This window comes from Sprattus sprattus, assembly GCF_963457725.1.
Source record: "Sprattus sprattus genome assembly, chromosome: 2".
In the NCBI taxonomy this organism is placed as follows: Eukaryota; Metazoa; Chordata; class Actinopteri; order Clupeiformes; family Clupeidae; genus Sprattus; species Sprattus sprattus.
Genome location: NC_137921.1, coordinates 22752109 through 22768224, shown reverse-complemented (window position 1 = coordinate 22768224; position 16116 = coordinate 22752109). Strand labels below are relative to the sequence as shown.

General features: G+C 41.5%; 2 protein-coding genes across 2 annotated transcripts; one reads left to right on the top strand and one right to left on the bottom strand.

Moving 5' to 3' along the window:
- Window positions 1-450: 450 nt before the first annotated feature.
- LOC308381644 (tubulin alpha-4A chain-like) lies at window positions 451-5333 on the top strand (the record flags this gene model as incomplete). The annotated part of the gene is made up of 5 exons (XM_080859231.1): window positions 451-465; window positions 1313-1532; window positions 1644-1792; window positions 2248-3030; window positions 5142-5333. 5 exons carry the CDS (start codon window positions 451-453, stop codon window positions 5331-5333), a joined length of 1359 nt encoding a protein of 452 aa, XP_080715357.1.
- A 2285-nt stretch (window positions 5334-7618) lies between these two features.
- Window positions 7619-15038, bottom strand: LOC308381634 (tubulin alpha-4A chain-like; the record flags this gene model as incomplete). The annotated part of the gene is made up of 4 exons (XM_080859222.1): window positions 7619-8596; window positions 8830-8978; window positions 9090-9309; window positions 15033-15038. 4 exons carry the CDS (start codon window positions 15036-15038, stop codon window positions 7619-7621), a joined length of 1353 nt encoding a protein of 450 aa, XP_080715348.1.
- Between the last annotated feature and the right edge of the window lie 1078 nt (window positions 15039-16116).

Genomic DNA, 16116 nt, shown 5'->3' with positions numbered 1-16116 from the left:
TAGGTTTGAGGACCAGCTCTGACACATTCTTTGCCCCAGAGAAGTAAACAAACTGTATGAACTTTAGTCTGTGAGGGTTACTGCACGAGAACATACATACTTGCTGTTGCATGCATTATACATAAAGTAACCACCTGATATCTGGTATTCTGTAAATCAATGCAAATAGAATTTTGCCAAATTGACACTTTTTGCACAGCAAAATACAGGGATGTAGGAATGACTCCAAAAAAACAATGTGGACTGAAGAGTTCAACATCTATTTTACTGATTAGAATGCGACATTTTATAGGTCTTACCGTCCTCAATGCCCTTGCCTCCTTTCCTTCAGTCGGTGTTAAATAGGCGGATGCCTGTTACTCATGGCGAGCTCGCTTAGTTGCTGCTTCTTGTCTGCTTTAGTGAAGCACATAAAGGTCGTCAGCTCCGACTGTGGGAAGACATGCTGCAATGCAGCTGCAACAGGTACAAATTAATATGTTGTTCAATTCATGTTGTTGGCAGTTGCACAATCTGACTGCCTGCCTGCTGAAGTCTGTGAAAATAACTGGCCAAAACACCTCGCATAAAGATTCTTTACGAACTCACCTCACCAGTAGCCTCCCGCACTGTGTTGATTTCAGTTGTTGAGCCTAGGCCAGAGCGCAGCAGAACATAGGTTCATTTTCTTCACTAAAGGCTTTCCAGGTCGCCCCGAGTCCTTAACCGACTACCAGTGATCTCGCGGCCATCAGAGGCGAGTCGTGACAGAAGTGTTACTGTGTAGAAACCCAGCTACTAACTATCAGGTGGATTGTTACTTCATGCTTAAATCATGTTATGTTAAATTACACCAAATTGCATGGGGAAAGCGAGATCCACTGCACTGTATTGCATAACCAGGTGAATGAGAGTCTTGAACAGGGGAGTTTATTAGCAAATTCTACATTGGACAAGAGGTGCCAATTAGAAGCCACACCTCTTCACAACCATTAATATATCAGACAGACTCGGTGTTGGTTGTTCATTGCTTGATCACCAAACTGGTAAGTTTAAGAGTCTCTCTCTAGAGGACATTGAAGGCTCTCTTTGGGTCTATTATCAAAAGTAATTCAAGTTTTTCTTTATTATTTTGTGAAGGTGCATTTGGTGTTGGCAGAGCTGTCAGTTTGGGCTGATTTTTCTTTTCTTTCGTTTCAATTATGGTGAGTGCCTCAAGTTTACTCTTAAGCTTAGTTCCTTAAAATTGGCCCTGATCTGGATAACGGGTCAGGTACTGGTCTCATCTTAAAGATGGAGTGTTTATACTGATTGTACTCTTCTAATCTTACAGAGGGAGTGCATTTCTATCCATGTTGGCCAAGCTGGTGTGCAGATTGGCAATGCTTGCTGGGAATTGTATTGCTTGGAACATGGCATCCAGATGGATGGAACAGTTGCTGCAGACAGCCGCTCTCTAACGGACTCCTCCTTTGGCACATTTTTTAGTGACACTGGTGCTGGGAAGTATGTTCCTAGGTCAATTTTCATAGACTTGGAACCGTCAGTTATAGGTGCGTCAACAGCTTATTTCAAATGATCATCTGGTCTTTTGGGCCTTTGTTTTGGATTACTGTAAATGAAGAATTGGCTTTGTAAAATACTCACTTGACGTCTCATGACAGATGAGATCCGTAATGGGCCCTACCGTCAGCTGTACCACCCGGAGCAGCTGGTTAGTGGTAAAGAGGATGCAGCCAATAACTATGCTCGTGGCCACTATACTATCGGAAAGGAAATTGTGGATCCTGTCATGGACCGAATTCGTAAAATGGTAGGTGATGGCACTAAAAGTAGCTTGCTCACTTTCTCAAGGGTGGAAAATTCACCTTCAACATCTCCACCTTTGATGGTGGTTTGTTTTTGTGTTTTGATTCTGTAACAAATGTGGTCGAATTTGTCTCCTTAGTTCACACAAGTATTTACAGATGGATATGCGGGGGTAGTGAAGGGACATGAGGCTCTGAGGAATTATGGTCCATCTCTAAAGCAAAAATGTGCTGTCTTGCCTGAGTAGGTGTGGTATGTCTACAAGGGGTAGGCTTGCTTGACTAGTAATGGGCATCAGTGTGCATAATTCCTTTCAAGTCTGCCGATACCATGTTGTCCAATTGTGTTTCAGAAAACCACACTCTGCTCTATGTTTGCAAGATGGCTCCTCTTGGTGCTATTGCCAATGAGGTAATGGAGAATGACTGGTAACTGAATGTATCTTTGTTTTTGTCTCAGGCAGACCAGTGCTCGGGTCTTCAGGGGTTCCTCATCTTCCACAGCTTTGGAGGTGGAACTGGCTCTGGCTTCACCTCCCTGTTGATGGAACGTCTGTCTGTAGACTACGGCAAGAGGTCAAAGCTGGAGTTCTCTGTCTACCCTGCTCCGCAGGTGTCCACTGCTGTAGTGGAGCCCTACAACTCCATCCTGACCACTCACACCACTCTAGAGCAATCCGACTGTTCCTTCATGGTGGATAACGAAGCCATTTTTGACATTTGCAACCGCAACCTGGACGTTGAGCGTCCCTCCTACAACAATCTGAATCGCCTCGTTGCCCAGATCGTCTCGTCCATCACTGCATCTTTGCACTTCGATGGTGCTCTGAATGTGGATCTCACGGAGTTCCAGACCAACCTTGTGCCCTACGCCCGCATCCACTTCCCACTGGTCACCTACTCCCCAATAATCTCTGCAGAGAAGGCTTACCATGAGCAGCTGTCTGTGCCTGAGATCACAAACGCTTGTTTTGAGCCAGCCAATCAGATGGTGAAGTGTGACCCAAGGCGTGGGAAGTACATGGCCTGCTGTGTGCTTTACCGTGGGGATGTGGTGCCAAAAGACGTCAACGTCGCCATTGCTGCCATTAAGAGCCGCCGTTCCATACAGTTTGTAGACTGGTGCCCCACCGGTTTCAAGGTGGGCATTAACTACCAGCCTCCAACAGTGGTGCCAGGTGGTGACTTGGCCAAGGTGCAGAGGGCCATGTGTATGCTGAGCAACACTACTGCTATCGCTGAGGCCTTCTTCTTCTTCTTCTTCTTCTTTAATGTTTTACTGGCGGTTGGCAAACCAACTTAACGGTGCATATACCGCCACCGACTGGGCTGGAGTGTGAATCAGGGTAATTTTGGAACTAAAATAAAATAAATCATAAAAACAAAACAAAATAAACAATAGAGAAAAAAAAAGGGTTATATCCTCTTGTCTAACCCTGTGTCTCTCAAAAATTGAAGAACATAATGATAATGTTGACTAAATGTTTTTCCTAAAATACCCTGCATTGTGAAATCATTGTGTTTGACCATTTTAAGTGACTGAAAAAGCTGACTTCTCTCTTGAATGTATTTTGTGCAATGTAGTAGTGCGTGTTTTGCCGTTTCTATTTCACCACAGTGTTGACACTTGCCTGTTGGATGCTTCCCTACTATGTGTAATGAACTGTTGAGCCCTGTATGCCCTATGCGTAGCCTTGTGATTATGGTTTCTTCCCTCCGCCTCCTGCCTTCCAACCTTCCACTATCAACTTCTGGTTGTATTTGATATAAATGTCTTCCTTTCTCTTGGTCTTCCCAATACTCCTGCCATGTTGACTTTGCTTTTGTTTTAATTATTGTCTTGGCTTCTGCTTTGCTAAATGGGATTTGTAATATAGTTGGAAGTTTCAGGGTTTCTTTGGCCAACTTGTCAACCTCCTCATTCCCTTTGACTCCTGCATGCGCCGGTACCCAAAGAAAATGAATTTGAAGCTCCTTTACAAATAAATTGTACAATATCCTATATATTTTATATACAATGTCCTGTCTTATTGCTTTGCCTGATTTGATGCTTTGTAATGCGGAGTAGCTATCTGACATAATAACTACATTACTAATATTATTTTCCTCTCCCCATTCCAGGGCCATCACTATTGCCACCAACTCTGTTGTAAAGACAGACAGGTGATCAGTTATTCTTTCCTGCATTTCTACCCCACTCATAGGAATAAACACCGCCGACCCAGCTATTCCAGTGTCTGGATCTTTAGACCCATCAGTAAAAATATGTACATGATTTGAAAAATTATATTCTATATAGTTTTTTACAATGTCTTTTACTGCCACTTCTTTATCTTTGTTTTTGATTACCTTATGTATATTAAAATCTACTAATGGTAGAGGGAAAAGCCACGGAGGTATAGGCGAGATTGTTACTGTTGAACAGTATCTCAACTTGTGCAACCCTATGTGCTCTGCTTTTGCATCACCGATCCACCCAAAGCTCCTATGATTGGACTCATTATGTTCCCAGCAGTCTTTTAAAACATATTTAACTGGGTGGCTGTCATCATGTCCCCTGATATTAACCCAGTATGCCAACATCAACTGAACCCGTCTTATACTTAGTGGCATCTCACCCACTTCCACCTGCATCGATGACACTGGGGATGTTTTAAAAGCCCCACTACATATCCTCAAGGCCTGTGCTTGCAGTACCTCCAGTGCTTTGACGTTTGACTCTGCTGCTGACATATAAGCAATACATCCATAATCAAAAGTAGACCTCATAAGAGCCCAGTATATGTTTTGCAGTGCAGCTCTGCTTGCTCCCCATGTTTGTCCTGATAGGCAGCGTAGTATATTAACTACCTTTTTACATTTATTAACCATTTTCCCAAGATGTACCTTCCATGTCAACTTGGCGGCAAACCACATCCCAAGGAATTTAACGTTCTTCGTTTCTTCTAAAGTTTGGTTATACAATTTTAATGATACCGGTGTTATCTTATGCTTTCTGGAGAAGCATATTACTTGAGTTTTTGCTACTGATAGTCTGAATCCCCATTTATTTGCCCACTTTTCAACTTCAATTATGGCATCTTGCATTTTTGATTTGACATATGTTTCATTTCGACCTCTAAACCATAATGCTCCATCATCAGCATACAAAGATTTTCCAATTTTCTTATCAATTTTAGAGAATATATCATTTATCATAATGTTAAATAACAGTGGGCTACACACACTTCCTTGTGGTGTCCCATTCTCAACCATGTGCGTTTTTGAAAATTCTCCACCTACTCTCACTTGTATTTCCCTTTTACGCAAAAAGTCTGAAATCCAATTATACGTTTGACCCCCAATTCCCCTGAGGCCTGGGCTCGTCTGGACCATAAGTTTGACCTGATGTACGCCAAGAGGGCCTTTGTGCACTGGTATGTGGGTGAGGGCATGGAGGAAGGGGAGTTCAGTGAGGCCAGAGAAGACATGGCTGCTTTGGAGAAGGACTATGAGGAAGTTGGGGCCGATTCTGCAGAGGATGGTGAGGAAGATGAGGAGTACTAAAATTTTAGGTTCATGCATGTGCTTATATTGTAATAAAAAAACTGGCATTGTAAAGTGTTGTATGAGTGTTTCTAAGAGTATATGAGTGCTTAACTTCAAGAACTGGGCCACAAGTTCAACCTGTAGCTGTTGATATAAAATGTATGGAGTTCTTAACACTAGCAAGCTAATGGCAAATCAGCTTTCCTTTGAAACCACCAACTGCATGGTTAGCCCAAATAAAGGACGGTGAGCGTGTAAACCAAGTTGATGTATGAGAACAGTACAATTTGCAGTCTTGCTGTTCATCCATAGATTGTACGACTCATTATCCTTACTACAATTTTGCACTAAAATGTATTTGCCAAACTGTTATTTGCATTGATTTACAGAATACTTGTCCAGATATAAGGTGATTACTTTATGTGTAATGCAACAGCACGTTTGTATGTTCTCGTGCAGTAGCACTGACGGACAAAAATGTCAGTGTGTTTAATTATCTGGGGCAAAGAATGCTTCAGAGCTGGTCCTCAAACCAAGTAATGGCTTTCATTATCTGTTTACATGATGCTCAGAGGCTTATGCAGGCTGATGGGACACCAGTGTTTGGGTGCAACACCATCCCTCAACAGGTCAGAGCCAATTGATGCAACAGCATTTTCAGGGAGAATGTCTTAACTTAAGACTCTTATACAAATCAACCACCACGTGTACAGGAGGCCAATCAAGCACAGGGATACCATAGTCCCTAAACCAGGTACTGGTACATTTGGCAGTGTGTGCAGGTGCCAAGTCCTGCTGGAAAATGAAATCTGCATCTCCATAAAGCACAGTGCACCAACACCAGCAGATGACATGGCACCCCAAACCATCACTGACTGTGGAAACTTTACACTGGACCTCAAGCAACTTGGATTCTGTGCCTCTCCTTTCTTCCTCCAGACTCTGGAACCTTGATTTCCAAATGAAATGCAAAATTAACTTTCAGCTGAGAATAGAACTTTGGACCACTGAGCTAGTCCAGTCCTTTTTGTCCTTAGCCCAGGGAAGACACCTCTGACATTGTCTCTGGTTCGAAAGTGGCTTGACACAAGGAATGCGACAGTTGAAGCCCATGTCCTGGACACGTGTGCGTGGTGGCTCTTGAAGCACTGACTCCAGCTGCAGTCCACTTCTTGTGAATCTCCCCCGAATTCTTGAATGGGCTTCTTTTCACAATCCTCAAGGCTGCGGTTATCCCTGTTGCTTGTGCACCTTTTTCTACCACATTTTTTCCCTTCTGTTCAACTTTACATTAATGTGCTTGGATACAGCACTCTGTGAACAGCCACCTTCTTTAGCAGTGACCTTTTGTGTCTTCCCCTGCTTGTGCAGTGTGTCACTGATCGTCTTCTGGACAACTGTCAAGTCAGCAGTCTTCTCCATGATGGTGTAGCCTACTGAACTAAACTGAGACCATTTAAAGGCTCAGAAAACCTTTGCTGGTGTTTGTGAATTAGCTGATAAAGAGTGTGACACCATGAATCTTCAATATTGAACTTTTTCACAATATTCTAATTTTCTGATACTGAATTATGGGGGTTTATTATTTGTAAGTTCTAATCAAAGTTTAAAAGAAATAAACATTTGAAATATATCAGTCTGTGTGTAATGAAACTATATAATGAGTTTCACTTGAGCCAATTTACTGAAATAAATCAAGTTTTTTTATATAATTTATTGAGGATGCACCTGTATGTCCGAGTCACATTGTTCTTCCTCATGTAGCTAAAGTTGGTCTGCACCGAGTGAGTCACTTTGCTGTGTAGGTTAGCCTCAAACACATTTCATTCTACATACACGTATGGGAAATGATTTATGTCGTGAATTTATAGTGTAGAATCTCCACATTCAAACTGAGTTCTAAAATAGAAATGTATTGATTTGTGATTTTGTGTTGACATTAACTATTTATATTTCTTTAACCCACAACAGGTGATCTAAGCAACCAAATTCCTTTAAGATTTTAGATTATTTTTAATCTATAGATGTACAGCAAGACTGCAAATTGTACTGTTCTCATATATCAACTTGGTTCGCATGCTCACCAGCCGTGCAGTTGGTGGTTGCAATGGAAAGGCTGATTGGCCATTCGCTTCCTAGTTTCAAGAACTCCATATTGCCTCTTTTTTGCATCAACAGCTAGAGGTTGAACTCGTGGCCAAGTTCTTGAAGTTAAGCGCTCATATACCTCAACAAACACACATACAAGAAGTTACAATGCCAGTTTTTTTATTACAATGCCAGTTTATGAACAACGTAACATTTCAGTAATCCTCCTCGTCTTCCTCACCATCCTCTGCAGAATCTGCCCCAACTTCCTCATAGTCCTTCTCCAAAGCAGCCATGTCTTCTCTGGCCTCACTGAACTCCCCTTCCTCCATGCCCTCACCCACATACCAGTGCACAAAGGCCCTCTTGGCGTACATCAGGTCAAACTTATGGTCCAGACGAGCCCAGGCCTCAGCGATAGCAGTAGTGTTGCTCAGCATACACACGGCCCTCTGCACCTTGGCCAAGTCACCACCTGGCACCACTGTTGGAGGCTGGTAGTTAATGCCCACCTTGAAGCCGGTGGGGCACCAGTCTACAAACTGTATGGAACGGCGGCTCTTTATGGCAGCAATGGCGACGTTGACATCTTTGGGCACCACGTCCCCACGGTAGAGCAAGCAGCAGGCCATGTACTTCCCACGCCTTGGGTCACACTTCACCATCTGATTGGCTGGCTCAAAACAAGCATTTGTGATCTCAGACACAGACAGCTGCTCATGGTAAGCCTTCTCTGCAGAGATTATTGGAGCGTAGGTGACCAGGGGGAAGTGGATTCGGGGGTAGGGCACAAGGTTGGTCTGGAACTCCGTGAGATCCACATTCAGAGCACCGTCGAAGCGCAGAGATGCAGTGATGGACGAGACGATCTGGGCAACAAGGCGATTCAGATTGCTGTAGGAGGGACGCTCAACATCCAGGTTGCGCTTGCAAATGTCAAAAATGGCTTCGTTGTCCACCATGAAGGAACAGTCGGAGTGCTCTAGAGTGGTGTGGGTGGTGAGGATGGAGTTATAGGGCTCCACTACAGCAGTGGACACCTGCGGAGCAGGGTAGACAGAGAACTCCAGCTTGGACTTCTTGCCGAAGTCTACAGACAGACGTTCCATCAACAGGGAGGCGAAGCCAGAGCCAGTTCCACCTCCAAAGCTGCGGAAGATGAGGAACCCCTGAAGACCTGTGCACTGGTCTGCCTGAGACAAACAGACAAATTAAGTTACCACATCATTCTCTATAACCTCATTGGCAATAGCCCCAAGAGAAGCCATCTTGCAAACCAAGAGAAAAGAGTTTGGCTGCAGATTCTCAAGAGACACATTCTACCAAATTTGTTACAGAATCCAACACAAAAACATACGAGCATCTATGGTCAAGATGCTTCCACCCTTGAGAAAGTGATCAAATAACTTTTAGTGCCATCACCTACCATTTTACGAATTCGGTCCATGACAGGATCCACAATTTCCTTTCCGATAGTATAGTGGCCACGAGCATAGTTGTTGGCTGCATCCTCTTTACCACTAACCAGCTGCTCCGGGTGGTACAGCTGACGGTAGGGCCCATTACGGATCTCATCTGTCATGAGACATCAAGTCAGTATTTTACAAAGCCAATTCTTCATTTACAGTAATCCAAAACAAAGGCCCAAAAGACCAGATGATCATTTGAAATAAGCTGTTGACGCACCTATAACTGATGGTTCCAAGTCTATGAAAATTGACCTAGGAACATACTTCCCAGCACCAGTGTCACTAAAAAATGTGCCAAAGGAGGAGTCCGTTAGAGAGCGGCTGTCTGCAGCAACTGTTCCATCCATCTGGATGCCATGTTCCAAGCAATACAATTCCCAGCAAGCATTGCCAATCTGCACACCAGCTTGGCCAACATGGATAGAAATGCACTCCCTCTGTAAGATTAGAAGAGTACAATCAGGGATTACACACACACACACACACACACACACATTACAGGCTCAAGGCCCACATGTAAAAAAAATAAAAAAAAATAAATTACATAGAAATATACAAGGAAAGAGGGGCTAAAAAGAAGCACTGCCAGTGTTCCTATTTTACAGTATCATTCATTATAGGCTACGTTCAACTTAAGCTAGCTCTCCCTTCTTGTAATTCACCCAGAGTGGAGCTGTATAGAGAGGGGTGCAGTAGGCTCTAAACAAATTAATCTCATTAACTGTACAGTGGTGGCAGAGATGGGCAAAAATACATCAAAATGTATTTTGATACAAAATACAAAATACCCCTCAAATAAATGTATCAAAATAAAATACTGTTGCCAGAAAATGTAACAAAATACATGTATTTTGTATTTTTAAAATACAGAAAATACTTTTTCTGAATTTTCAGTTCTCACAATTTGGTATAGCAGAACATTCAGGTTTGGGCTATTCAGTGGTGTAACATAGTTACCACGGGCCCAGGCGCAGGCTATTATGACGGACCCTTGTCATTGGTGTAAGGCAGTGGTTCCCAAACATTTTGGAGTCCTGTAGGGCCTATCCTTTTTTTCATGTTTGTAACCGCCGCCACCACGCCCTTTCCCACGCACACATATTCCGCCATAGCAGTGGCGGATCTTCCATTAGGCAAACCTAGGCAAGTGCCTAGGGCCCCAATCAAATCGGTCTTTATTAGGGGCCCCCAAATCTGATCCCCCCCAGCCATTACTTAAGTAAAGTAAAAAAAATAAAACACATTTCTAGTAGAAAAAAATAACATAACGCCGAACTAATGCCTAAATAATAATTTTCCAGCACACATGCCCCCCTCCATTGTGCATTGGACTAGTCCAGAATATGATGACGTAGTAACGCGCGCAGCGCGAAATAACGTTACTTCAAACCAAAGCAGAGGGATCTGTATGCGACTCGGTGAAAATTACCCTGCACATTGGCCAGAAAAGTTTACAGACTCCGAGCGTTGTTCAATTGTACAGAAAGGACCAGTGCAATTACGAGGAGATTTCCCCCAGAACAAACAGGGCAGACGCTTTACAAGCACGCACTACTATTTGAACATGAAAAATGGCGAAAAAAATCCAGAGGTCCTGGCTTGTGTACAGTAAGACGAAAGACCACGCTGTTTGTTTCTGTTGTCGGCTGTTTGGCGATTGCAACAAGCAGCGGTTCTGCACTGACGGCACGAACGACTGGAAAAATGTATCAGCCTTCCTAAAAGAACACGGCAGAGAATGGAAATTCTAATCTCTCTCTCTCTCTCTCTGTCTCTCTCTCTCTCTCACTCGTTTGAGCTGAGTAATAAACATGTAATTTTGGCAAAGGCTGGAGAAATCTGAAACTGATTTTACTGTGGAGAGTTGAGTGGCAGTGCACTATGGGTTTATTGCGATTCTAAGAGTATTGGGATGGTTATTTGTTTTGTGTACGTGTTTCAAAAATGAGGGCCCCATGTCTATATTTTGCCTAGGGCCCCAAAATGGCTAGATCTGCCCCTGCGCCATAGTGAACCCAGTAAAAAAGGAAGAACAGTCACAGAATGTCAGTGTAACTAAGCAAAGCTATTAAAAGACAACAACTTGATTGATTTTGTATATATTTTTACAGGCAGCAGCTGTGTGACCTTCATGTTTTCACAAAACAGGGCTTTCATTGCAATATCTATGGCTTCCGGGAGGGCTATCCCCACCGTGCTTTCGTCATACGTAATTGCGTATAAGGACATCAAACGGTTTTGATCAAGACACATTGTGTCAAGATGGCTAACGTTTAGTGCAACAACTCGATTCGCTCTTTGAAAGAACCTCCTATAAGTCGGTGTACTAATGAAGACAGCTTTTTAAGTTTTCGAGTCAATGAGAGAGATCTGGGGTGATTTCCTTTTCGCCCAAAAAAGGGGCGGGCCATAAGAAGCACCACTTTTGGCAAATTGACTGATGCCTGATTCGACAATGACATTCAGAGGCAGATCAGATGGTCTAGCGGTAGAATCCGACAGAAAAAAAAATCTCCTTTTGCCTTAACACTGGAGAAAGTAATTTGAGTATTTTAAATACTAAATTACTCCACTCTAAAGTAATTAGTTACAAATTCAATTCGGTTTTTATCGGCCCCATCAAATACAAATTACAAAATACTCAAAAGCAAATGAACTAGTATTTCAAATACAAGTAATTGAAATACTGCCCATCTCTGAGTGGTGGAACTTTCTTACCGACATTTACATTAAGTCATTGAGCAGACGCTTTTGTCCAAAGCGACGTAAAAGGGAGAGAACGGTCAAGCTAAGAGCAATACAAACCTGGTGTAACAATAAACACTATACTTTATATAAGAAATAGAAAAACGACATAAAGAACAAGTGCAGGAATGTAACTGCTGAAGTGCAAGTTAAGCATTAGTCAAGGTGCCAGTTAGGAAGGGAGGTGACCTCTAAAGAGTTGGGTCTTCAAAAGCTGCTTGAAGGTAGAGAAGGAAGCCCCTGCTCTGGCAGTACTAGGCAGTTTGTTCCACCAACGTGGAACTACAAATGTTAGCTTGGACATGGAGCAATCCCCTGTCTGCAAATGTCAGAATCATCCTCCAACGTGTCTGTAATAATGTGCCCTAAGTATATATTGTACTATTGGACACCCCATGAGTTTAAAAACACTGCATCTTTAAGAGGAGACCAATACCTGACCTATATTATCCAGGGCAGGGCCAAGTTTAAGCACTGAGCTTAAGGCCCCCTTTACACAGAGTCTAGATTCACTGAATTTGGTTCATTTTTCACACCTATCGAATCTTTTAATTTCGTAAAGACAGAGCCTGGTAACGAGAGATTTGCGTAAAAACGGAGCCACCAGATTGTGTTGAACGGGCTGTAGTACATACCCCACGCCTGTGGGTGGCGCTTTATTTACACAACTGAAAAATAGTGAAAAACCTAGAAGAAGAGACTAAACAGCACACGGATAAACACGTTACACAAGACATTCAAGCTCCAATTAACAACATTAGATTATGGTGGTTAATAAAATCAGTGGTCAGACTAAAGGAAATGAATTCTTTTTTTCTATTGATAAAGAGTTTGGAACAGTACAAAATGACATGACTCATCTCATTTCCCATGAGGCTTTGCTCCGACCATTTTACATACATTTATGAATAAAAAAGCTAATTAAAATCGCTGGCCAATTTATATTTGTGGTCATGAAAGTTATGTTACGTCTGAATAAGAAGAATTAGATCAAGACAGGAGGCTAATCAAAAATCAGTAGGCTGGGTTAATGAGCGTGAATTCCAGTGGTGGAATGTAACGAAGTATTTGTACTTCGTTACTGTACTTCGTTACATTTGTACGTATCTGTACTTTACTTAAGTAAAAATAATAGTGGATACTTTTTACTTTTACTTCGTTACATTTTGCAGCTATTATCTATACTTTTACTCCGCTACATTTCTACAATATGTGTCGTTATTCGTTACATTTTATGAACACAGTTTCGCCAAAATGTTGCCTACACAAAAATATGGATTGCGTTGCTTTAGGACGTTTCAGCCAATCAGGTGGCTCTATCAGCTCCAACGACAGCAGAGTGTGTATTTGGCAGCAGCAGCAGCACTATGGTAGCCTTGCCTGTTTTGCTTAAACATTCGACAAACAGCCTGACTAACAAACAACTTTTCAGCATGGATTCAGAGTCAGCCTCATCTGAGGACAAGTTCAAGTTCAGAGGCCCCAAGAATAACCCGTGGAGGTTTCAGTGCGTTTCCTGTCTACCTCAAAAAAAAAAAAAAAAAAAAAAAAAAAAAAAAAAAAAAACGCCTTCAAATTTGGAGAAACAGGTCAAATTATGCGGAGTTCTTGCTATGCTAAGTTAATGTCTATGACTTTTGCATATCGTATGCGGTTACTGACATGATTTTATACTGTTATCTAGCAAAAATAAATGTTGACATACAGCAATAGCATCAAAATAACACGATTGTTCCTTGATTATTTATTTAACGTAGTTGGTAGTTTAGCAATGTCAAGCTAACGTGAAGATTTGCCTTTTGTATTGACTGGTTATTGCCTGGCATGCAAACCTAATGCCTAGTCTTGGGTTACTCAATATGTTTTTTTTCTTCCTTTTCTGCAATCAATAGAGCATGTTGTTAAACTGGTCAATGCAGAGTTTTATCATAAAACTCTGCATTGACCAGTTTAACAACTCCATTTGTTTTTCATGTTTCATATTTCCATTTTTTTTACACGTTTACAATTAAATAAAAGATTAAAGATATAAAATTGTGTCTTTATTGGTTTGGCTTAATGGTATTAACTTTGCAAATAATCCCTGGTAGATAACTTGTCATCTGCAGAATTGTAAGATAGAGTGTGAACAGCATTACAGACAATAGGCCCAATAAGTACACCAACCTTTCCAATTAACAAATGTTGTTGCTTATAATTATTACTAGTAGTGACATCTGTAGAGGCATTTATTACCAGTCGCTATTTCTTTATCAAAATGGCACAGCCTAGACATTGAGACAACCCATTGCGTGAGTACTTTTACTTTTACAGTAAATTTAAAAGTGAGTACTTTTTACTTTAGTAGGATTGTTGATGTAGTACTTTTACTTTCATTTGCCTGTTTACTTGTACTTTTACTTAAGTAATAAACTTCAGTACTTCTTCCACCACTGGTGAATTCGACGACCACCACGAGTGAGATTTTGAGGGAGAACAAGTGATGTATATATTGGTTGGAGATCGCGGAACGATCACGTGGGGCAATGACGTCATCAGGTTGCGTGAATCCGTGCAGACGAACACCAGCCCCCATACCATTCAAATCTACTCACTTTCTACCCCCGATTTGGATCGTTGCGGATAGAGAGTGCGGATAGAGAGTGCTTGTCTAAATGAAAGGGCTATCTGTATTAGCTATCTGTATTAGTTTGACAAACTAGGCTCCATGTAAACGACCTCTAAGAGTAAAATAGAGGCACTCACCATGCTTGAAATGAAAGAATGAAAAATCAGCCCAAACTGAAAGCTCTGCCAACACCAAATGCACCTTCAAAAAATGAAGAAAAAGACTTTGATTACTTTTGGTAAGAAGAGACCCACAGAAACCTTCAGCGTCCTAAACTACTAGAGAGACTCTCAAAGCTTACCAGTTTGGTGATCAAGCAATGAACAACCAACACTGGGTCTGTCTGATATAGTGATGGTTGGGAAGAGGTGTGGCTTCCAATTGGCACCTCTTGTCCAATGTGGAGTTAACTAATTAACTCAGCTGTTCAAGATTCTCATTCTCCTGGTAATGCAATACGGTGCATACTGGATGTAAGTGTTTAAGCATATTTTTTTTGCAATAGCCTATGTCAGTTCTGACTTCAACAAGATTAACCCCTGATACAGAAAGCAGTGTCTCTTATATAGGCTAATACATGTTTTGTCTATATCCAGGGAACTGCTTAGTATCCTGTTACAATGCAATACAGCACATAGAAACGTGTTTTTATCTCTGCATCTCGCTTTCCCCATGGCATTTCGTGTAATGTACCATAACATGATTTTAGTATGTCAAAGCGTCCAACTGATAGTAAGTGGCTGGGTTTTTCCAACTATTTAAGTGCATTGACGAAAACTTCGCTAAAGCAAATACGCGTCTGTGTACGTCCATCGCGAATTAAAAACAGAACATTAATCATGCTCAAGTAGAAAGTGTTAAGACGTATTATTGGAGAAATTGCGCAGGAATGTGCAAGCAAAGGACAGGCAGTGTCTGAAACCTTATTTGCTTTTAAGGTAAGTGATAAAAGTATTGTGTTTTATGAAGTTAAATTTAAAAAATAGTAATTTTTAATGTTTCCCCTTTTCGAAGGTCAAGGCCACTGTTTTAGATCCACTGAATCATTTCAATGTTGATCGTACTCTAACCAAGCAAGATGTTCAAAGACTTATTGAGGTAAGCTAATATAGCTGAACATCAGCTGTGCAGTTTACAAAACTCTACAATTACTAACTTCAATTGATAATGAATTACACATCTCGCCGTAAGCCTGACCACTGTGTTTACAGTAGCCTAAAGTGTGTGAGTGCACCCGCTTATCTTATGTTTTTTCGCCTATCAATTGCCGTCATGGCTTAAGGTGAGGTACTGGAGGGGCACCACAGCATAGATATCTATAATAAAGGCTAGATATCCTGCCTGCGTTTCTGGCCGACGGAGTCGAATGTCCGCACATTTCGGCCATTTTGAGGACAGCTCACTCCCCCTTAACATTGTGTTGGTAGTGGTACTTTTTAAATAACCAGAACTTGCTCAATTTTCAACCGATTTTCAAACGGGTTGGTTTGTTATAAACGTAAGATATTTCTTATGGCACTACATACTTATGAAGAATTATAAACATGGGTTTTCATATGAAAATAACATTGACAGGTCTCTGACAGGTCTCGTTTCAAGGTAGTGTTCAATAGCAGGTTGCACAAAATTCTGGCATCTTCATTGGCAATAAAGTCAGCAATTTCCTGTCGAAATCATAATGTAAGATGTTTAACAAACCAACCCGATTGGAAATCATGTGCAACCTCAGTTTTATTATGTGCAACTTAAGTTATATTGAAAAGAAAGAACAATTAGCCTACTCGCCAATTGATGTAAAATGACTGATACACAATAGCCGTGATACAATTAAGCTGCACATTTCAGTATGTTCAAGCATCCAGAATTATTACCAAGGTAATGACGATTGTAA